The following is a 23550-nucleotide window of genomic DNA, read 5'->3' on the forward strand; positions in this document are numbered from 1 at the left end:
ATTGGGAAGGGGGTTATGATGCCTGTAACTAGGAATATCCTGTGACTCAGGTGGTCTTCAGCTTCTTTATTAGTCTATCTGAGCCAGGGCAGTCTAGATACTTGAAGTTGTGTTTTTGTAAATGATGCCTGTGCTTTGGTATTTGTACTATATCATGGATAATTGACCTAGTCTTGGGTAGTTCAATATGTGGCAGAAAATCTGATGGTTGCACCCTGGACTGATATTTGGAATTATACCTGTGAATTTAGTGCTTTGTCTGGGTGTTTAGTATTGAACATTATACAACATAGCATGCCTTTATAAGGCACATGTTCACCTTTTGTGCATCTTGCACTGAATATCAGATGTTTTTATTTACCGAATCAATTGCTCAAAATTTATTGTTCTCAAAATTATGGACACACCAGGATCCCGGGCTGTTCCTAAGAATTGATGACTGGTGCATGCATATGAAGGTTATACCTTGATAGCTGACAGCTGTACATTTGGCAGTTATTGTTATTTTTGTTAACTCCAGGGATGTCACTTCCTGTGATGTTGCTGGGGGATCAGAGGGCATGGAATATCACTTTCTGCGATATCACCTAGGTCAAATTCAATGTGACATCACTTCCTGTGATATCATCAGGAGTCACATGACCAGTAATGTCACTCCTGCCACCCTTGGCATTTTGGTGAAACGACGTCCATGCTGGTATTGAAGAGCAATTTGTCCAGAGACCATAGTTTTAACCCTCTTTAAACCTTGTCTCCCGGATCTACAAATTGTATGGTCATTGGCAACAACAGAGCAATCGCAACCAAACTAATGTCTGTCCTTTCAGAGAACATTGCTGGCCTTCATACCAGGTACAGAGATGCAACCAGGTAAGGTTCTTTGAACATACTTAAAATTTGCTGAATCCAGGAGACATGGATGACCGAAAGCAAAGCTGCTGAGTTTGCTGCGGACAACTATCTTGAATTCAAAATAGAAGTGACCTCACTCATTAGATGGAGGGCAATTGGAGGCCTAGAGAAATGGGTATTAATGCAACTAGATTGCAAATTTGAACAATTGCCTGTCCTTAAATCCTCTGCAAATATATCACATATAAGACTGACAAATAAGGAAAACCTTTACCAAATAGTAGATATTGTGAATGTCTGTATCGCTCCAGCAGGTCTTCAAAATAGGTTGACTAACTAGAAACTCTTTATGAAATGCTGTCTGGTATTAAATAGACTTTTAACCGTGTTGCCAAATATGTACTGTTAGCATGCAGCAACTTCAATGTTTCTCCTCCTGCAAAAATTTGAAAAGAGAATATTATCGAGCATGGTCCACAGGCCTACAGAGCAATAAGGCATTGCCCAATAGGCTGGTCTGACAGGTCAGGGTGTGGGCTGATGTATTGGCTGTTTGTGAGCCTGTTTACGGTCTGCTGGGACGGTTTTACTGTTGTTTTCCCTGATAATAAACCAATCATTGCCTGCAGCAAGCTCAAATCTTCCACTGCCTTGCAAAATATTTACACAGTGTGCCTCTGTAAATTCAACTGCTCCACAATGCCCCAATCTGCAAACATGGGCCAATTTCTAGCTTTCTAATTCATTACTGGGGGCCACATTTATTTTAAAGCCCAGGCCTATTTTCTGTCTTAGTCGGACCCTGTTATCGAAGAAGAAGCACGCTGCAGTATCCCTACACTTGATCTATTGGACTACAAATGAAGCAAAAGGAAGCTCTTCGTGAACTTGTTGTCCAACTGCCACTCAAACGTTCTCATTAGCCCTTCTATCTCAGATTGCCCAGCAGCACGAACCTTTGGATTTGGTAGAAGACAAAGCCTGAGGGATTACTTTCTACTTAATATCAAATCACGGGCTATTGTTGCAGATATGAAGGTCGGCCAGTGCCTGATGTGCGACCATGATCCCCATCTCTTTGCATCAAAAATAAACTTCAAATCGACATCTAATGCTGTACCCACCCCAGGAATCTCACCACCCAACAACAGAAGCGCAATAAAATGGAACTCAGACATGTAACTCAAAAGATTCCTAAAGAAAGATAGCCTGATGCTGTACTATCTGAGGGAACAACTTACTGCACCCCCGACTTCATAAAGGCCAATTGCATTCTGGACTCTTACAACGGAGAAATGAATGAACTCTCTATGGTCTGCTCAACAGCGCGCAGAAGTAAGAAATCGGCAAATGAAAAAAAGTAAGAACTAGTTTGATTAGAATTTGCAAACAAAGAAAACTATTGCAAAATCCCCTGCCACACATCTGCTAAAGATCATTTTAAATGCTTCACAAGGAAGTATCAAAGCTCTAATCAGGGAAAAATAGGATGCCTAACAACCGGCAATCTGTGAGGATCTAAGAAAAGTAGCTGGAATATAAGACAGAAAAATATTCTGGGCCACCATTTCAGGAGCAAACGGAGGGGCAAATAAGCAAGAACATCATATTAGCACTAATGTGTGGAACAAGCATTTTCAGAAATTGCACGGTATTAGAACCCGTGCGCGGCCAGGCCTTCCACATAAAAAGGAGAAAGCACCATTAGCCCGCAAGCCTAATAAGGCATAAGGTCTGAATTTGTACCTGTAGACATGTTTCGTGCGGAATCATAGCTGTGCATGGAGTTAATGCCAAATATGGACTGATAGTATGTGGCAATTTTAATTCAGTACTCTCCTCCTATTCTATACCATCCTCTTGGTGATCCACAGTAATAATACCCTTACAAAAGAAAGACAGCAAATGATCTCCAAACAACTACAGGCCTAAATACCCCCTGGATGACATGGAAAACGTACTTGGTAGCATTTTAATAAACTGCCTGCAGTCAGGGGTTGATGAAAAAAATCCATTCTTATTGACTCCCAAGTGGGATATGGCAAAGGAATCACTGCTACTGATCAGGCAATTAGATTGCACATGATTTGTGTCAGCTATAAAATATTGCTAAAGGCACCGTTACATTTCTCCTTTTTAGATCTTAAATCCGCCTTTGAGCTAATCAAAGCAACATTACAATGGCAAGCTCTTAAACACCTGGGAATTGAGAAAGACAGGCAATTGAAAATGTACATGTGGAGAATATCAAATGCAGTCTGTTGTGATAATCAAGGGAATGCAGTGACTTCTTTTCTATTCCCTCAGGTGTTCTACATGGGTGCGTCTTGGCTCCCATTTTATTCTGCCTATTTTTTAATGAGATAGGAATATTCCTGAAATAGAGAATCCTAATGTTCCGAAACTGTGTAACAAGATAATCATCAGGGAGCGTGACCAAGATGGAGGTGGAGACGGTCATGGTGTAACGAGCGCTGCAGCTGCTGCCTACCAAATAACATCCTCCACTGAGCAAATGGCCCCCCTGGGACCTGCCTTTATCATCCCATGCTGAACCTTGCTGCTGAGAGCTGCAGCAGAACTGAGCACTGAATGGTGGGCTGCAGTCTGGGGCTCAACCGAGACCGTGGCTTGAGTGCAGCTGGGGCTGGGGTCCATGCCTCAGTTGTAAAGTGTTGCACTCAAGAGTGCACGTGTAGCAGATTCCTACCTCCCTGAGTGACCTGAGTGTGGGTTGCGGCCGGCTTGACTTTGTCCTGAGGTCACAAAGGCGAAGGTCCCTCAAGGTTGCTCGCACAGACTGCTAAAGTGAGAGGCGGGGCCCAATGCAACACATCACCTGCAGGAGTGACCTGGTGAGACTCCAAGAGGAAAGTGGTGAGGGAGGTGAGAGAGAGCTTGCTGAATTTTGGGTGCAGCGAGGAGAGATGGCTGTGCCTGTGGAGCAAATATTAGAGAAAGACCTCTATATAACAAATGGAGCACTGTTGGAGTGACCTGGGGCCTAAACTTTGGACCCCTGAGATTATGGTACAAGCATGCAATCCCAGCTGGGACTCCTCTCAGGGGTCTGGACCTCATTTCCCACCCAGCACGGATCAGCAGACACTGCTGTTGGGCAGACAACACTGGGGCAACTGTTGAGTTTCAAGGAACTTCTTCATGTGATAAGGGACATAAAAACCTCTCTAGAGCCTAAAACCTATGCCCTGGTGATTGACATTGGACTATTGAGGTCATACCAGACTAAACTGAAGGACAGAGTTGAGGCCACGAAATCGACACTGGTCACAATGCGGCTCATAGACTCTGAAATGAAAGGCACATGTTGGGGCCCTGCAAGTAGAGTTGTCCCCTGTATGGGCGAAAGCGGAAGACCCAGAAGACCTCTCGGGGTGGAACAACATGCACATCGTGTGCCTTCAGGAGGAAGCAGAGGGGCCCAGCATTGAAATTCATCTGAAGAAATGGATGTGGACTCCGGTTTTGAAAGGCAGGCTTTCTGCCTTCTTCTTTGTGGAACACACGCAGAGTCATGAACAGGCCTTCTCCTCCAGGGGCCCCACCGAGGTGCGTGGTAGGACAACTATTTTACCATCTGAACAGAGACCATATCCTGCAGAGACATTGGAATTGCTGGAGACCAAAAGGGAATTCTGCACAGCATCAGACACACTGCTAGACACTAAATGGCAAATGTCAAAACACCAGCTGTGAAGGTGACAGGGGCCTGGGTATGCCCCTTACAAGAGGAGGCTGCACAAGAAAGGGCCAAAGCGGTGGCAGAACTGGAACTCCACAGCAACCCAGAAATGAGGTCACAAAGATCAACATTCGACTCATAAGAGAAGGATGCAGCCACCACCCTGGAGATCATAGAGATGAAATTGAGGTCGAGGCCGAACTTCACCCCAATGACAGCAGAACATGTTACATTACTAGAGGCGTTATACACTTTTTTCTCTGCATTTGACTAGCACTGGCTTTGGGCCACAGAGAGGGAAGGGAAGCCCACATGGGAGGATACTGAAGCAGCCAAGAGTAGTGGGATGGTGGAGTCTCCCACTGATATTGGACACTTGATAGCCGCCCTCTGAGGACTCCATCTGTTTCCCAAATGGAGCATCATCAAATGGTTTGACACATATTTATTATTTGCTTAACAGATAGTTCTGCCAATGACTTTGGAATGGGAGTTGGTGCACATATTGAAACTGTTGTTAAAGGCAAGTGCGAACAAGTAGCTGATTGCAAGGCTGTAAGTCTTCAGTCCGGTACAACCACCTGGGGTGGATTGGAAGGAGGATTGACACAGCCATTGTTAGATCTGGGGGTCTCTAGTTGGCAGAGGTAGGTACCATTGTCCAAGTAGAGACCCTTGCTTCTAGTCAGGGTAAGGGGGATACACTCTTTAGATAACCCCTGCTCACCCCGTTGGTAGCTTGGCACGAGCAGACAGGCTTATCAAAGGCAATGTGTAAAGTATTTGTACCAAAACTCACAGTAACACAGTGAAAACACCACAAATGGACTCCACACCAGTGTAGATAAATCAAGTACTTTTATATAAACTACATAAGACCAAAACGACAAAAATCCAACATACACAGTTCAAGAATATGGTTTCAAAAAAGTTCTTAGCTTAGCGACAAAATAATCCAGATTAGCGTTGATTTTAGCCAACAGTACCTGGTGATGCGATAAAAGTTCCTAGCGGCGCTCAGGCGTCAAAAAACAAGCAACAGCATCAGTCCTGAGACCCTGGGGAGGCGATGTGATAACCCCGCTGCACGCAGCGGGCGTGTGCGACGAATCTGGTCTGTATGGGGAGTGAGGCGATACTTGTATGGATTCCAAGGCGTAGCTTCTCCGGTAGAAATTTACTTGCAAAGGTGATGATGTTCGCAGTGGCAAAATGCAGCCCGCTAACGAGCGGTGCGATGATCTTTGATGGCTCTGCGACGATGTTCGCAGTGACGAAATGCAGCCCGCTAACGAGCAGTGCGACGATCTCACTCAGCGGCGGCAGGCTCTGCGACGATACTCACAGCAATGGGAATCTTCCCGCTCCGGGGGCGATGCGCTCCAAAGACGAACGCGGCGTTGATTTTGCAGCGGCAACAGGCGCTGTGACGATCTTCGCAGCAACGGAAATTTTCTCGCTAAGCCGGCGGTGCGTGAAAAAGTTGCAGATCTTTTACTTCTTTTCTCTTGGTCAGCTTCCCAACAGCAGGCACAACTTCCAGAGACCCCACAATGGGATCAAGCACTCTAGGAAGGGCAGAACTTACACAGCAGAGTTCAGGGGGAAGCTGGGGGTGAAGTCCTTTTGTTCCTGGGACTTCTTAACAGGAGGCCAGCTCTACTCAGGCCCTTGTAGATTCCTTCAAGCCAGGGGAAACAGCACACAGCAATGTCCTTCCCCTCTCCTTGGCAGCAAAGCAACTGCAGGCCAGCCTTACAGCAGGTCAGTCCTTCTTCTTTAGTCTTCCAGCTTTCTCCTTGGCAGAGGTTCCTTCTTGATTCCAGGATGATCTAATTTTCTGTAGTCTGGGTCCCAATACTTATACCCCAAAATCCTTTGTCCTCTGAAGGCAGAGGGGCCTTGGCCTAGTCAGAACCGGTTCTGGCCAGTCCTGGAGCACTCTGTTTACTTGGTTCTTTCTTTCCTTTGAGAGAGAGGGGCAGGGTCGTCAGCCGCCCAGCAGGGGGTTGAGCCAGCATTGTGGAAGGCAGGCACAGCCCTATTCAGACCCAGGTGCTACTCCTCCCACCCATCTACAGGGGAATTTCCCTATTCAGCTCTGGGCTGACTCATTCAGCCTCTGGGAGCCACCCCTGTCCCTGTCACTCACAAACCAGACAGTCAATTCACAAACAGGCCAAGGCACAAAGAAAGGGCAGAAAAGGAAACAGCCTCTTTCTAAAAGTGCTGTTTTCACACACAGGATTTAAAAAACATCTTTCCTAAAAGATGTGTTATTAAATTCTGAGTTCAGGGATACCAGACTTTAATTTTCTATCTTGCTCCTATGGGAAGATATGCAGGTAAACATTATACTCAGCATTCCCCATTATAGCCTATGGGCAAGATAGCCTTTCATTAGGGAAAAACGAAAATGGCTGTAATTCACTACCAGAGCATGTCACCTACACCAATACATGCTCTACCTTTCACATACACTGCACCCTGCCCAGGGGAGTACCTAGGGCCTTCCATAGGGGTGTGCAATGTGTACAGAAAGGGAAGGGTTAGGCCTAGCCAGTGTGGACACTGGTCAGGTCAGCATGGCAGTTAGCAACTGCACCCAGGCACTGCGGTGGCAGGCCTGTGACACCATTTTAGGGCTACTCCTGTGGGTGGCACAATCAGTGCTGCAGGCCCACTAGTAGCATTTGAATCACCAGCCCTGGCACACTCAGTGCACTCTACTGGGAGCTAACAGGTGAAACAAATATACCAATCATGGATAACCATTCAATATAACAATTTACCTAGGGAGCACTTGCACTTTGACACTGATCAGCAATGGCAAAGTGCCCAAAGCATCTAAACCAGCAAAAACAAAATCCAGCACAGCGTCAAAAATACAGGAGGTAGATGTAAAAAGTCTGGGGAAACCACGCCAAAGATGCCAGGTCTAACAGTCATAATACTATGCAACATGGGGACTGACAGGAACACATCAATACCTACTTACAACATATTGACCTGGAATGTGAGCGGCTGACCACTACTAAATGCCGACAGCAGATATACTCATAGCTGAGGCATAGGAAGACACATATTGCATACGTCCTTGAGATCCAATTGGCCACGACTGAACTCCTGCAACTCTCCAAAAGATGGAGGGTCAAATAATTGGCACTACCTTTACGACGTACATGAGGAGATCCTGATATGTGTGAGTCCTCCTAACAAACAGGACATTGTGGACCTTAGGAAAGAGCACTGGTCCCTGACAAACAGGCTGGGGGAACTAGATTACAAGAGGTACTTGGCGTTACTGCATGCGATAAAGCGGGGTGCCTACTGGCCTGGTTACCATGAGTGGAGGCGGACAGGTCACCAGTGTGCACCATCAAATCCCCAAGTGGTGACATTTAGACCACCCAGGTGGATGTTAAGAAGGTCTTTTTGAACTATTATAAATCTCTGTAATGTTGGTGGAGGGAGCCAGCAACCCCTTCTTCTAAGAATACATAAACAGGGTACCAGTACTGCACCTATACCTGCTGCAGTGCCTCACACTAGATGAGCCACTCATAATTGACAAGATCCCAAAGGCTATTGACCAGATGCCATGTAACAAAATTTCTGGTACAGATGGATTCCTGGTGGAGTTCTACTACACATACAAGAAGAAACTGGCCCAAGACTTTTGCAACTGTTCAAAGACATTAGAGAACAGGAGCCCTCCCTCCTACCTTGAGAGAGGGGTTGATTGTGGTGCTCCCTAAACCAGCAGGGACCAACTGAGGGCACAATCATATAAACCCCTCTCTCACTTAAACAAGGATTGAAAAATTCTAGGGAAAGTAATAGCCAACAAACTGCTGCCATGCCCAGCCTACCTGGTGCACCCAGACCAGAATTGCTTTATCCCAGGCTGCAACACATTTTAATACCTAAGTTGCCTATTCCATCCATTGGCAGAAACCCCACAAATGGGCCTCTACAGAATACGATGTTACTGGACATCAAGAAAGCTTTTGCTACCCTAAGGTGGCCTTATTTGATGATGGTGCTAGAGAGAATGGTGTTGGTACAAATGGGCATAGAACAAGAAATTCTGAGAAAGACAATAGATCTCTAACACCTTTAACAGAGGCAGAGGTACTAGACAGGATTGGCCACTGTCCCTGATCATATTTGCCCTCGCTATTGAGCCTCTAGCAGGCCCCTTCCAACAGTGGTTATCAATGGGACTTGCCGATTGATGATTTCTGGGAAAACATATTGCACGGATGATGCACTAATATACCTGCAAGATGTATAAAGGTCCTTCCCCTAGTTGATGGAAATGCTGAGTGGATTTAGTGAGCATTCTGGGCTGCGACTGAAATGGGTGAAAAAATGCCTTTTCCCACTTAGCGGGTTATCAGAAGCTGAGAGAGAGTTCCCTACAGAATGTTTGCCCCAAATGGCATCCCAATAAGTTCCGACACCTGGAGATTAGCATGAACCACGCTGATGACAATCTTATATAAGGGTATAAATATGATGATGAACCTGCTTTCTCATACTTCTTCATAAGTTATAAAAAACCCTCCTAACCTTACACTTTTATACAATCCAGCTTAATCATTCTCTTTTTGCATTAAGATATTCCGATGATGTCACTTATCTCTTCACTGAACGAAATTAAAGAACCATTTCTTCACTTAAGCATAGATGATATCCACCTTCACCCCCTCCTTGATTTGCTCACCCCTGATGGCTATTCTACTGTAATCAGGACTGCAGCAGCAAAACAGGCTCTATCATTCAATAATTAGTTATTCACCATGCTATACTCCGGGCAACACTACAGAACCATCACATTCAAAGAGGTTATTAGCTTTCCTCTCACTATCACCCATGAAACTTACTGACTTCCACCTAACCAGACTTCAATGGACTCCTAACATCAAAAAGCAAGATCAGATGTAGAATGCGAAAGTGGTGCTGCCCCAAAGTCTTCCGATGGCAGTTTCTTTGATCGCTCCCTCAGTTTATAACACCTACCAGAATGGGGTGTCAATCCTGTTTCTACATCTTTAAAAGCTGTACTAGATGAACTGACTCAACAAATTAGGGGCCTATTATCAAGGACGGCGTTAAAAATTATCGCCGATTTAGCAGCAGAAAACTGCCGCTAAAGCGGCGATAATGGGCTAGATAATATGCCCTTCAGAATTCCAATAGAAGTCCATGTTCTGGTCTGAACATGGGCTTCTAAGGGAATTCTCAAGGGCATATTATTAAGCCCATTATCGCCGCTTTAGCAGCAGTTTTCTGCCGCTAAACCGGCGGTACTTTTAACACCATTCTTGATACTATGCCCCTTAGACACTGTCTTTCTGAATGCTGTTGGCATTGCATTCTCAGCATCAGATACACTGAGGAGATTGGGAGAAGCAAAGCACAGATTGTGCAGGAAGTGTGGAGAAACATGGGTCAGTTGCTATATGCAAGAAAGATTGTGCACCATACTGGTAACATGTGGGTTTGACAGTACGCAGTGACATAGGGTCAAACGTGCTGTGCCTGTTGCATCTCAAAACTCCAACACATGATATGAATGCATCTGACAGCATTGGTGGTTCAGCTTGTGAGTATTGCTTTCTGTTTTTAACAAGCAGTTGAAATTTGGGAAGAGGATATGGTATTAAAGCCAGAGCTGTTGACTTTGGAACTGGGGAACCGTGTTCATATCTTTGCGTAAACACACCGTCGTTGCTCATGCAAAGTGCTCCAATATCTTCAGGTTGGGTTCACACTATATAGAACTGCAAAATTAAATAAATGAATTCAAAATTCTATGGAGACTGCTGTGGATGTCCACTAGCATCCAATATGTTCAAAAATTACTCTGGGCATTACCCCCTAGGATCTGATCGCACTTATGGCAACTAATCATAAATATGACAGATACCTCTGAACATCATTGCCATTCTAACATGGTTGCCACATCCTGGACCAGTCCTTGTGTTGTACTTTGGCAGTTGCTACATCAACTACCAAAGTTTCACTAGGAGCAATACTTCAGACCTCTGTTTGATGCCATACGTTGACTGCAGCAGCAGTGCCTGCAAGTTGCTCTGCCACACCAGGCTCAACGCAATGAAGAGGCGCCATCCCAATCTGCTCAGCACACTCAAGCCGCTGCAATCACAAAGGTGTTCTGCTTTTTGTAGGTGCTTATCCTTTATGATGTAGACCCCAATGCAATCGCCTCTGCCAACAAAGCAGTGGCTGAATGGGACTGGCAAATCGTCTCACTTTATGTATTCATTCGTCTGGGGTCATCCAAATGTGAATGACGCTCCATGAGCCCAATTGTTGCAGGGAACTGGCCGAAAGGATCTCAAAAGAAAGGATCACAATAATAATTAACATTTTCACACACACAAAGTTAAATAATTCCTGACCAATGAAATACTAACTTGTAAGGGCTCAAAACACTTTTGCCTCACAGCGCTTTTCTGTACATATTTTTCTTATATACATGAGCTACAGCAGGCTGACAAATATGTCTCTAAGCAGTGCTAAAACAATTTGGTGACATTTTGGACCCATATAGTGTAATTTAATGTTGTCTTTTCCATGTCATGAAGAATTACTGTATTGGGCATCTGTTTAAATAAAATACTGTTTGCCATCACACACAGGGGTGATCCCCACTGAACTTCATCCAATAGGCCAATGGACCTTGGAGGCCAAATCTGAGAAAACCAGGAGCAAATCATCCCATAAATATTCATCACAGTATCTATCTAAGTTCAGTCAATAATGAGAGTTATTGAAGATGTTAATGGTTTTATTATTTCAAACATCTAGTAAAGTGTCTTATTTTAAATCATAAGTTATATTAGTTTTAGTTTCAATAAAAAATCTTTTACAGAATTGATAGAGAAATAATGGTTAATTCGCCCAAATAAAAGACAATCCCTATTCTAAGAATGGGATGAAAAGGTGTCAGTCAGAAGCCATAAAGGGATCAAGCTCGGATGAGAGTGAAATCAAGCAAAACGCTTAAATATATTCATAACTATTAATAATTCAAATAAGAACTTCCCATAAAGAGAAGTAGTTGAGTCTCAAAGCAAAGGAAATATGGCAAAAGGAGTGTGCAGTAGCAGTAGAGTCTGCCCTCAATAGAATGGCAGGAGAGTTGGGCAATGGCGTGGAAAACATGGAAAAGAACGTTTGCCTACTCTAGGAATACATACTATGTAAAACGGACAAAACTCAATGTTTCAGTTAATGTTGCATCTTCTCTTCTCGTTCAGTCATCTTTTAGGGTTCTTCCTGGGAGATGGTTTATTCCTCACTTTCTCACATGGGATTCTTTAGTGTTCAGACAGTAACCTTCACGCATGCAACTTTGTACTTTCGAGATCCAAATACACATGAGGTTTCTATATTTTAAACATCCTTTCCCAAGAATTGAACTACATTTCTGTACTTCTAAAAAAGAAAATTGTATATTAGCTATCAATGAGTCATGTAAAAGTTAAACATCTATATTAATGAAAGAACATTTTCTTCAAGATTTTATCCTTGGGAAATAAGACATGCATGTTAAAAACATAACAACAACTTTAATTTATGTGCTACCCCTATGTTGTCAATTCGTCAGAGTTGTCAGAGTTTTACTAAGTGATAAATTCTTCCCAGTGTAAGAAGAAACATTCTGAAGAGCAAAGTGTAAGATTTAGTTATTAAAACATTATCATGAAAAGGTCAAAAACGTAACATTAAAAGCGTGCATCAGCACATTTACCCGAACCACTTTCTAAGCAAAGCTTCTTTAAACAGTTTTGAGGCCTAGTATGTGTAAGTGTGGCTAGTTACTACATTTGTACTAATAGAATATGCATTTTGTTAATTTTAAAATCTGCACGTTAATATTACACGTGTCTTTACTATATTCATTTGCGTTTTGTTCATAATACCTCATCACTTTACATCTTTCACAATTTTAATTCCGTTTGTACTGTGTTGCAGTAGGTGCTTCCCGAGAATAATTTAATCTGATTATAAATTAGACTTTTTACTTTTGTTTTCTAGGAATATATTGCAATGGAACATTCGATAACTATGCGTGCTGGCCCCAATCTTCACCTGGAAACATATCAGTGCCTTGCCCTTGGTACCTACCTTGGGTAAAGACAGGTAAAGTAACAAGCAGTTTCTATTGTAATGCAGCATAATTGCAAATTTCAGGTTGTACTTCAAGGGAATTGTATTTACCTAGGGACTATCAATACTCTATGAAAACAGATTTTCTTTAAATACTAATGATCACCATGTGATGTGACTGTCACCTGGTCCCATGTTAGAGAAATAAAATTAAATAATACACTTCCCTTTTCACTACCTCCATCATCTCTCCGCATCTTTCCGTCTGGAACGGAAGCAGGAAGCACATGGGCTTCCTCTAAGCCGAACACAACCCTGCTTTCAGCTGCGTCGTGATTGGTCTGAGCGCCGTGGTTTGGTGCTTAGACAGGCAGTGGAAGTGCACATGACTGTTTGACTGGCCCAAGACAGCAGGCCAAACCATCATGCGCACTGACAGAGTGCATCCCCCACTCCTCCCCCTGCTCTGTGAGCAGAGCAGCCCCGCCGCTCCATGACTGTTTGACTGGCCCAAGACAGCAGGCCAAACCATCATGCGCACTGACAGAGTGCACCCACCACTCCTCCCCCTGGTCTGTGAGCAGAGCAGCCCCGCCTGCTCCTCGAAACTGCTTCAGCAGGGAAAAATTAAATGATAATAATATTGTGTACTTATGATTTTATTTTTCCTTTTTTACTCTACTGCAAAGCAGTGGGGCGACGCTCAGCCGCCACTGCTGTAGTCTGGTGTAACAACCAGGTCCACCTTATGTTTCTATGTACAACACCGCATGTTAGACATGCATCTGCTAAATTAAACATCCAACCGCGTCAAAGATAGAAACCAGCCTTAGTCTACCAATGTATCCAATAAATGGCCTGGCGTTAGCAAAGGACCTTGCGATTTCACTCAAATATATGCATAACATACGTACATGTAAGGCTTTCCGCATATCTTCTTCATCTATTGGTGTATTATTGTGGCATGCAAATTGCTTTTCCTACCACTACATCATACTGCATAGGGCAGTGGACCAGCCCAAAAACAACCGTCGCCCTTTCGTAAGAAGCACATCCAATCCACACACACAAAGGAGTCCCCTTCAGTGCCAGGCATTACTTTGACAATCTATGCTTTTTGACACAAATTTTTTTTTTCGCTTTTTGGAATTGTTATTTTTTGTCTAAACACTGTGAGCGATATATTTGTGCACATATCTCCATGTACTTAAATACCAGTGCATGTCCATTATCTCTTTCATCTCTTTATTTAAATGTTTGTATTCATCAGATGCTGACCCCAAAAATGTGGCTGCGTGTCGGCACAATGACGGATTGCTCGTTTTCCCGTGCTGCTTGGTGCTTTTCAAGGTGAAATTGCTTGGAACAGTGAAGTGTGCTACTCAGCATACGCATGCACAGCAGGCACACATTTCACCCATGACAGCATGCTGTCATTTGACTCCACCAGCATTGCCATGGATCATACTGTGGCAGTGATCCAGCGCCTGTGTGCAAAAGCAGCAGGGAGTGCAGGTGCTGTTGAACAGAGTCTAATTAATTTCAGAGAAAACGTGCTCATCTTCTCGGCATACTGTCATAAAAAGTGAAACTGCCATACACAGTGGAGCGCCAGTGCTCATGCTGTGAAAAGCAATGTGTTTCAAATGTTCAAGCTCTGCGTGGCAACCAGCCAGGCCGTGGCTGCAAAAGTTGTGTTTACCAGCGGTGCCATAAGGGATTGGCTAATGAAGCTGAGGGAAATTGCGTTCCCCTTACCCTGATTAGTGTCTTAAAAATGAAAAACCGACATGTACGTAGGCAGTGCCTCTTATTTTGAAGTTTAGCTAGAGACAGCCCAGGGAGCAGAAATGCTGGTTGAGGGATAGGCAGGTAATATGGATGCATTGAGGATTTTTTTCTTTTTACAAGTTGCGGGCTTTCTGCTTTGTGTGAGACTCCCTTTAGGAGACCAGGGGCAGGCAGGAGCTCCTGGGCCACCACCATGGGGGTTTAGGTATTTTGCCATGGCTGATCAGAGGGCACTACAAACTTGGCCAAGTACAACCCTTTCTGCACTTCACTCTCAGTGAGATGACAAGCAGTCACAGTCTTCAGGGAGGTTGGGGTGGCAGTACTAAGGCTCCGGAATCAATACCACTCCCCCCCCCCAGTTGCGCAGTAAGATCAATGTCTAGTCCAGTGGCTCATTTTGTAGAAAACATAAGTACTGTATTACACAAAAACAAAGAATCCCACCACACTACATAATGCACGAATACCAAATTCAGAGGTGTGAGTTTATGTGCTCTCAGGGGCCTCTGCTGAATAATTCCATCACCGGGAGCGGCTCCTCTGCTGTGTCGGAGGAGCGTCGCCCCACGGCTGAAACGCAGCAGGCAGAAGGAAAATAAAATGACAAAACTATTTTTTTGTCATTTTATTTTTGACTGCCAATACGTGAGTCTAGGGCAGGGTGGGGTCACGTCACGTCAACAGCTCGGGGAAGTGATGGTAGGTACTGAAAGTGTGCATGCCAGTTTTTGCCGGCCGGCCGTCCACAGCCGGCCAAACTGACACGCGCACTTGGATATTTCCAGGCTGTTCCTTGGAGATATCCCCAGTGGTCAGGGCACAGGGTCCAACTCCCTGCTGGAGCGTGAGACTGGCCCGCTCCGCCCAATCCCAGCGCTCCTCCGATGATGGGAATAATAGAATGAGAGCATGGGGAATCTGGGAGCCTATGCTTCTGGGTATTGGAGTGCTGGGAGCAGAAGATTGTGAGGGCCAGCTGCGAAAGGTACGTGTTTTTTCTTTTTATTACTTTTTTTCTTGTGCTGCCCCCCCGAGGTCTGATTTACAGTGGCCGCCACTGCCAATAACCCATCCTCCTGTCCCTTCTGGGATCCCCCCCATCTCCAGATTCCCCGCTCTCAGGTTAAGAGCTTGAATTAAGGGCCATAGGTGCAAATCATACCCTCTGACCCCACCAGTTGATCATAGCACTTACTTTCTTTGGCGCAGACCTATTCAGTCTTCAACCTAGTTCACAGGAGCAAAGTCTGCCCATGTTCGTCCCTTGCATGACTGCGCAATCGGATCAGCTGGAGGGAGCTTCCAGGTCAAACAAAGCTGTCTTCCAGAGGATGAACTGCAGCCATCCACAAAGTGTGTCTCTCAGGAGGTCTCAGCAGGAGCACAGGCTTCTGTCTGTGGCTTTCTTCCAGCCGATAAGCTTTGAGTACTCCATCACTACACGGGGCACTTGACTCACGATATGGCACAGTCTGACACTCCGGTGGGGACTTGACTCATGATGGGGCTTACTCTGATAAGCTAGTGGGTACCTGGAACTTCTCCTTGAGCGCAAATGCAGCACACCCACAGATGATGATTCTTCAATGTGTTGGATGCCAAACTCAATCTTCAACAACCAGTGCCTCGAGGCGACCACCGTAATTCTTTAAAAGGCACTCCAGAGGCAGCTTTCAGGTCACTTGGTCTTCTAGACTGGTCCAGACCCACCGGCACACTTGGGCAGTGCTGCGGTCACGCAGCCCTGCCATTCAGGCATACAGCTCCTTGTCCCTGAGTAGCTATGATGGAATAAGTCACAAAGATCACACTGCTCAGTCTGGCACCACGAGGTTCCTTTGGTAGTCTCTTCCCTGAACAGTTCTTTGTTGGGACGGAAAAGTCCTCTGCCTGGTAAGACACATGTACCCTCATCCCTTGTGGCCAGTGGTAGGCCGTACGTTCTCTGTGCACTCGCTCTGCCCTTATTTTTTTTCCTGTGTGCCCGCTGTATTTTGCTTCTGTTCTGCACTATAATTCTGCTTTGTATTTCTCCTGTATTCCTTTTTGTACCATTTTGCGCCTGTCTGTACCACTGTGTTTTGCTTCTGTTCTGCGCTATAATTCTGTGCTTTATTCCTCCTGTATTCCTCTTTGTACCATTTTGTGCCCTTCTGTTAATTCCGCCCGCTCAGGTCTCCTGTTCCCACCGCTACGTCCCCTGCGGCTGCGCCCCCCGATCGCCCATTCGTCCCGATCCCATCTCCCAGCTGCTCCTCCCTCCCACCTCCCCTTCTTATGGCGGCCACTGCGCGGTGAGGAGAGCGACACTTGACCCTGTTCCAGGCTGGTCGCTCCCCACGCCGCACAGCACCACCTGTGTGCCCGTGTCCCTGATCTCGCTGCTGTCGCTCCTACCGCAAGTTCGAGGTCCTCCTCCACCCGCAGGCTACCACCTGCGCCTCATCCCAGGTGGCCTGTGGTATGCCGTAGGTTCTCTGTGCACTCGCTCTACCCTTATTTGTTTTCCTGTGTGCTCGCTGTGTTTTGCTTCTGTTCTGCGCTATAATTCTGTGCTTTATTCCTCCTGTATTCCTTTTTGTACCATTTTGTGCCCTTCTGTTAATTCCGCCCGCTCGGCTCTACTGTTCCCGCCGTTGCGTCTCCTGCGGCCCAGCCCCCCCGATCGCCCATTCGTCCTGCCCCCGGCTCCCAGCTGCTCCTCCCTCCCACCTCCTCTTCTTATGGCAGCTGCTGCGCGGTCGTGCCGCTGGCGCGCCGAAAGCGTGCCTAAGGCAAGCCAGTCTGCGCCTGGACCGCGCCCAGCGCCAGACCCCCTGCCCCCCCCCGAATGCCACGACACCCGACGCCGCTACGACGCCAGCACCCTCCACGCACTCATCACTGGCTGATCACACACCTGCTTCTGGGCCACCCTGAAGCGCACCCAAGGACCCTTCTTCTGCCGGAACTGCAGCTACACCAGCCTCCACAACACCACCACGCCCACCGGGGTAGGATGCAACAACCTATGATGCATTCTACTCAACACCCGCTCCGCCCGCAAACACGCCATAGAACTCTGGGACCTACTTGACTCCTCCGCCCCAGACGTCGCCTTCCTGACGGAGACCCCTTCTCGGCACCCGACATTGCCATAGCCATCCCCGACAGCTACAAGATCACCCGCAGGGACCGCACCAATGGAACAGGAGGAGGAATCGCCATCGTCCACAGAAACACCCTCAGAATCTCGACCAGCACCGACGACACGCTTATCACCGCCGAACACCTGAACTTCCAGATCCACACCGACCCCAACACCACCCTCATAGGAACCCTCATCTACAGACCACCCGGCCGCCGGCTGCAGTTCAGCGACTCCATCGCCGACTTCATCAGCACGCATGCCCTTGCGTCCATGGACTACAACCTCCTTGGAGACCCTAACTTCCACCATGAGAACACCAACGACAGCAACTCCACCACCCTGCTCAACAACCTTGCCAGCCTCGGACTCAAACAGCTCGTGACGACTCCCACCCACTCCGCCGGACACATGCTTGACCACATCTTCTCAGCCAGCAACCACGTCACCTTCAGCCACACCACCGAACTCCACTGGACTGACCACCGCTGCATCCACTTCACCTTCGAGAAGCCCACCACTCACCACTGCACACAATGGAACTCCACCGCAGCTGGAGTAAAGTTACTGAAGACTAGCTAGTCACCACCCTCGCCCAAAACCCACCAATGGACACTACCGACACCGACTCCGCCACCCTCAACCTCAGGCAATGGATCAACGACTGCGCCAACACTCTCGCCCCGATCAAGAAACCCTCGAACAGACGCACCGACAGAAAAGCCATCTGGTTCACCCCCAACCTCCAGGTATCCAAGCAGGCCTGCCGTAGGCTCGAGAAGAAGTGGCACCACAAACAGACACCAGACAGCAACACAGCCTACAAGAGCGCCATCCGCAGACACCACCAACTCATCCGTACCGCCAAAAGGACCTCCTTCAAAGAGTGCATTGACAACAACGCACACAACAGCAAAGAGCTCTTCAACATCGTCAATGAACTCTCCAGCTCCAACTCCAACGACATCCCACCATCACAAGACCTCTGCGACTCCCTAGCCACCTTCTTCCACCGCAAGATCGCAGACATCCACGACAGCTTCTGCAACCAGGCCACCCCGACAGACACAGATACATCAGACTCACCGCCCCCCAGCCACATTGACATCGACCCCCTGCTTTCCTGGACCCACGTCAACGACAAAGACACCATCAAAACCATGAGCACCATCCACTCCGGCTCACCTTCTGACCCCTGCCCGCACCACATCTTCAACAAAGCAAGCACCATCATCACACCCGACCTCCGGAAAGTCATCAAAAGCTCCTTCGAGACCGCCACCTTCCCGGAGAGCTGGAAGCACGCCGAGATCAACGCCCTGCTCAAGAAACCCAAAGCTGACCCCAAGGACCGCAAGAATTTCCGGCCCATCTCCCTCCTCCCGTTACCGGCAAAAGTAATCGAGAAGATCGTCAACAGGCAACTGACCTCCTCCCTCGAAAAGAACAACATCCTGGACCCATCCCAATCCGGATTCCGCAGCAACCACAGCACCGAAACAGCCCTTATCGCCGTAACCGACAACATCAGGGCTATGATGGACAATGGAGAAACCACGGCCCTCATCCTCCTGGACCTCTCGGCTACCTTCGACACTGTCTGCCACCACACCCTCCGCACAGGCCTCCACAACGCAGGGATCTGCGAAAAAGCACTGGACTGGACCTCCTCCTCCTCCACCACCCAGAGTGTCCGCCTCCCCCCATTCTGCTCTAAAGACACCAAGATCATCTGCAGCATACCCCCAGGATCATCCCTCAGCCCGACAATCTTCAACATCTACATGGCACCACTCGCCAACATCGCCAGATCGCACAACCTCAACATCGTCTTCTATGCTGATGACACCCAGCTGATCCTCTCCCTCACCAAGGCCCCCACCACCACCAAATCCAACCTCCACAAAATAATGAAGGCCATCGCCGAATGGATGACGATCAGCTGCCTGAAACTGAACTCGGACAAGACGGAGGGCCTCATCATCGGATACACCCCCTCCGCCTGGGACGACTCATGGTGGCCAGCTGCACTGGGAGCTACACCAATGCCCACTTACCATGCACGCAACTTGGGAGTCATCCTGGACTCCGCATTGTCAATGACCCAGCAAGTGAACGCCGTCTCCTCCTCCTGCTTCAACACCCTCTGCATGTTCCGCAAGATCTACAGATGGATCTCCACCAGTACGAGAAGAACAGTCACCCAGGCCCTCGTTAGCAGCAGACTGGACTATGGCAACGCTCTCTACGCAGGAACATCAGCCAAACTCCAGAAACGACTACAACGCATACAGAACGCCTCTGCACGCCTCATCCTCGACATCCCCCGCCACAGCCACATCACAGCCCACCTGAAAGACCTACACTGGCTCCCCATCAACAAGAGGATCACCTTCAAGCTCATCCATGCTCACAAAGCTCTCCACAACACCAGACCAGCGTACCTCAACGAACAACTCACCTTTTACACTCCGAACGACCAGCTTCGCTCCATTCACCTCGCCACCATCCCCCGCATCTGTTGAGTGACCGCCGGGGGCGGATCGTTCTCCCTCCTCACCGCAAAAACCTGGAACACCCTCCCCATCCGCCTACGACAGACCCAGGACCTCCTGGCCTTCAGGAGACTCCTCAAGACCTGGCTGTTTGAGCAGTAGCAGCACTCCCGCCCCCCCCCAGCGCCCTGAGACCCTCACGGGTGAGTTGTGCAAATGTACTGATTGATTGATTGATTGATCTTGTTGGACCTGGAGGGGTGCCCAAAGAGCTTGTCTCATAGTGGTGGAAGGCTGCTGCCTTCACCAAGAGTGTAGCAGCAGAAGAGTGGTGGAGGCAGCATATTGTGTAGTGATAAGTAATAGTGAACAGCACCTTTTTATCCTATGCCACAGCAGTGAGGCCTTCAGACTTGTTCACTTTTTTAAAAGTTCCGCAGCTGTGTGCTTAACTTACCCCAGGCCTACATCTGGTAGATGTGGAGTGCTGTGCAGTGCAGGAGTAGTGACTCTGCGTTAATTGTATGTGTGCCTGGGAAGGGTACCATACAAGGATGGAGCAGTACTATGCAATGGGATTACTCACTGCCAAAGCGCTTGTGACGCCTGTTGCTCCTCTTCGGAGGAGTTTAATACTGGCTGCTATGTTCCTTGTTAGCGCACTAGGCGCTGGGAGGTGCATGTCTCTTGTCCCAGTCGGTGGCCATCTTAGGTATGCCCACCGGTTTTTAAACTGATTTTATGATTTATGTTCCTCACATTTTATTTTTGATCGTTATTTTAATTACCTGATCAGTTCCTGGTAGCTCCACCTGGAAGGGTAGAGCGGATTGTCAGCGCTCCAGTTTGTATTTTTGCTCTCCCACCTGTTCTTCGTGTTTTAGCCACTCCATCTCTGAAGGCGGGTTATAAACACATGGCAGCTGCACGGATGCAATGGATTACTCACTGCCAAAGCACTTGTGATGCCTGCCGCTCCTCTCTGGAGCAGTTGATACTTGCTGCTAAGCTCCTTGTAAGCGCACTAGGAGCTAGGAGGTGCCTGGCTCCAATCCCGGTCAGTGGCCTTTTTGAGTGGGCCTGCTGGTTTTTAAACTGATTTTATGATTTATGTTCCGCACGTTTTATTTGTGATTGTTATTTTCATTTGCTGCTCAGTTCTTGGTAGCTCCACCTGGAAAGGGAGCCTACGAGCTTGGAGCGGAGTGTCTGTGCTCCTTTATTTTTGTTGTCGCACCAGTGCTTCACATTCTAGCCAAGCCCTCTGTGGAGGCAGGCTGTAAATGCATGGCAGCTGCACAGACGAGCAGCGGATATGCCTCTGGCATGCCAAAGGCAAAGGCAGCCAATTTGTGCACGTCGGCGCCTGGATGGCGCTAGGGGCCAGGCCCTCTGGTGGTTCCCCCCGAGCCATCTTACGCTACTCGCCATCCGAGCTTCTCTCCCTTACCTCTGCCTCTGTACAAAGCTGCCACCACACTGTCTTCTGGTATGTGTTTCCTACTCAACTGCTGATGTCTTCCTAAGCACAAAGTCGAAATTGCTGACCTCATCTCCAGCCACCAGCCCGCTGATTTGTTCCTCGTAGAAACTTGGCTAAAGGCGCAGTCCGCCCCGACATTCTCAAGACCATTCCCTCAGATTACGCAATCCTGAAACTTGATAGACCTGACCTGAGGAAGGTGGGCTGGCAGTCATTAGGTCTCACCTAGCGTTGCAGCGCAAAGCGCTGCTCGCTCGGCAAGAGATTTTGTGGATGAGGGGTGTTCAGAAAGGGACTCGAATGCCCGCCCCTCATTTCCAATGGCTTGCGTCACCGTTTATGCTAAACGGTGGCCTGCCAAGGGAAATGGGGTATTTTGTTTGCCGGCCTTTCGCTTTTTGGTCCCGCCCAGCCGTACTGACTCGTCTGCTTTGTGGCTGTCGCAAAGCATTTTCTTATCTTTGTCGGGGCCATCTGTTTTCAGTGAAAGTGAAAGCATGATGCAAATATAAACAAGCGGTTGAGTGAAAACAGATGGCGATGGCGAGACCGTTTCCTCACAGATTTGGTTAAATGGAGCGCTCCCACGATGCCATGTGCTGCCCCGTGAACTTTGCTGTTGTCTTTTTTCCCTTTTTTCTAACCAATAAGCACGAGCTTCATGGGTGTCTGGAAATCGAAAGAACATTGAATATTGTGATGGTATTGCTGCTTGCTTCATCTGAGGACGAAGGGAGCTGGGGAGGCAGTATAGCCATTGCTAGGACTGCAGGTATTCGACGCAACTACTTTACAAATCCGATTCTGTAAGTGCGTTCGCTGCATCCAACCCATCATTTCATCTTAATTATAAATGATGGCTGTGTGGCACGTGCCAGCAGCAGGTTGACAAGAGATGTGTGTCAATGAAAGGGGCTGTGCGGAATAGTACGACATTTACCTTTGTGTTTGTTGTCAATGTTTGTGTTGTTAAACTATTTTCTTTCTGGGAATGGTATTGTGTTTTGGGAGAAATCCCCAGAATAACCGTTTAGGACAGCGCCTCCCATCCTGCATTGACTCAAGGCGTTGTGGTTTAAAAAAAATACTGCATTCTATTTCGTCCTTCAGGTGGAAGGAATGGCGAGTGTGGTCCCCAGAAATCTTCAAATTCGCATGTTTTACGACATATGTGTACTAGTGCATGCATTCTCGGACGGTTTGTAGGGCTATTTTGCTACTGTAGTCCATGGGTCGTGTGTATCTTATTTCTTTGGAACATGCTGTGGGGCTGTGCTGCCGTATATGTTGATAAATAAACATTGGCGCATGTGCTCGTTTCGTCACACGTGAAGGGCGGTGACTGCGGAGTGCAGGGCACGGACAGAGGGCACTCGCCGCCGGACAGCAGCATGCTCTCCCAGGAGACGCAGAGACAGGCTTACAGAGCAGGACCACACTGTCATATGTCGCTTTTTATCCGGGCCAGCAGTTGTTTGACGCAGCAGCAGGACAGACATCTGGCGGTGTTAGCGCATTAGGGATTGCATGTCAAATTTCTAGGTGCCCTGGATTTACCAGTCAATTTATGTATTCAGTGTGCTCGCAGTGTAGCTACTGTTTCACTACCTTTCTGCTATGTTCAGGAGAACATTTGTTAATTTCAGTAAAATTTAACAATTGTTCATACGTGTAGTTAATTTTATTTTTGTAGAAGTATTAAAACTAAAACAGAATGTGTTCCTGAAAATCCAGACCAGCAGCGGGGCACGTTACCAGCATAACTCCACAGAACCTTGCGATGGGCAATTTTCTGTAAATGTCCTGCGGACCCTCGGCTGCTGTAGGTTTCTTCTTCTGACTGCACAATTGGTTGCGGTTGTCTGCGTGGGCAGGAGGCGTGAGCAAAAGTGGCCTCACTTCGAAACGAATGCAGAGCTTCCTATAATTCTAACTCGCATAAAACACTGCA

The 23550-nt window shown here is 47.4% G+C and overlaps 1 protein-coding gene across 1 annotated transcript in view; it reads left to right on the plus strand.

Annotated features, from left to right (window-relative positions):
* GLP2R (glucagon like peptide 2 receptor) overlaps positions 1-23550 on the plus strand; it is an 883434-nt gene that overhangs the window by 472763 nt on the left and 387121 nt on the right. Inside the window, exon 3 of the mRNA XM_085616722.1 lies at positions 12629-12733. Within this exon, the coding sequence (XP_085472848.1) occupies positions 12629-12733 (105 nt within the window). The remainder of the gene's footprint in view (positions 1-12628; positions 12734-23550) is intronic.

Source organism: Triturus cristatus, chromosome 7 (assembly GCF_964204655.1).
Source record: "Triturus cristatus chromosome 7, aTriCri1.1, whole genome shotgun sequence".
NCBI lineage: Eukaryota > Metazoa > Chordata > Amphibia > Caudata > Salamandridae > Triturus > Triturus cristatus.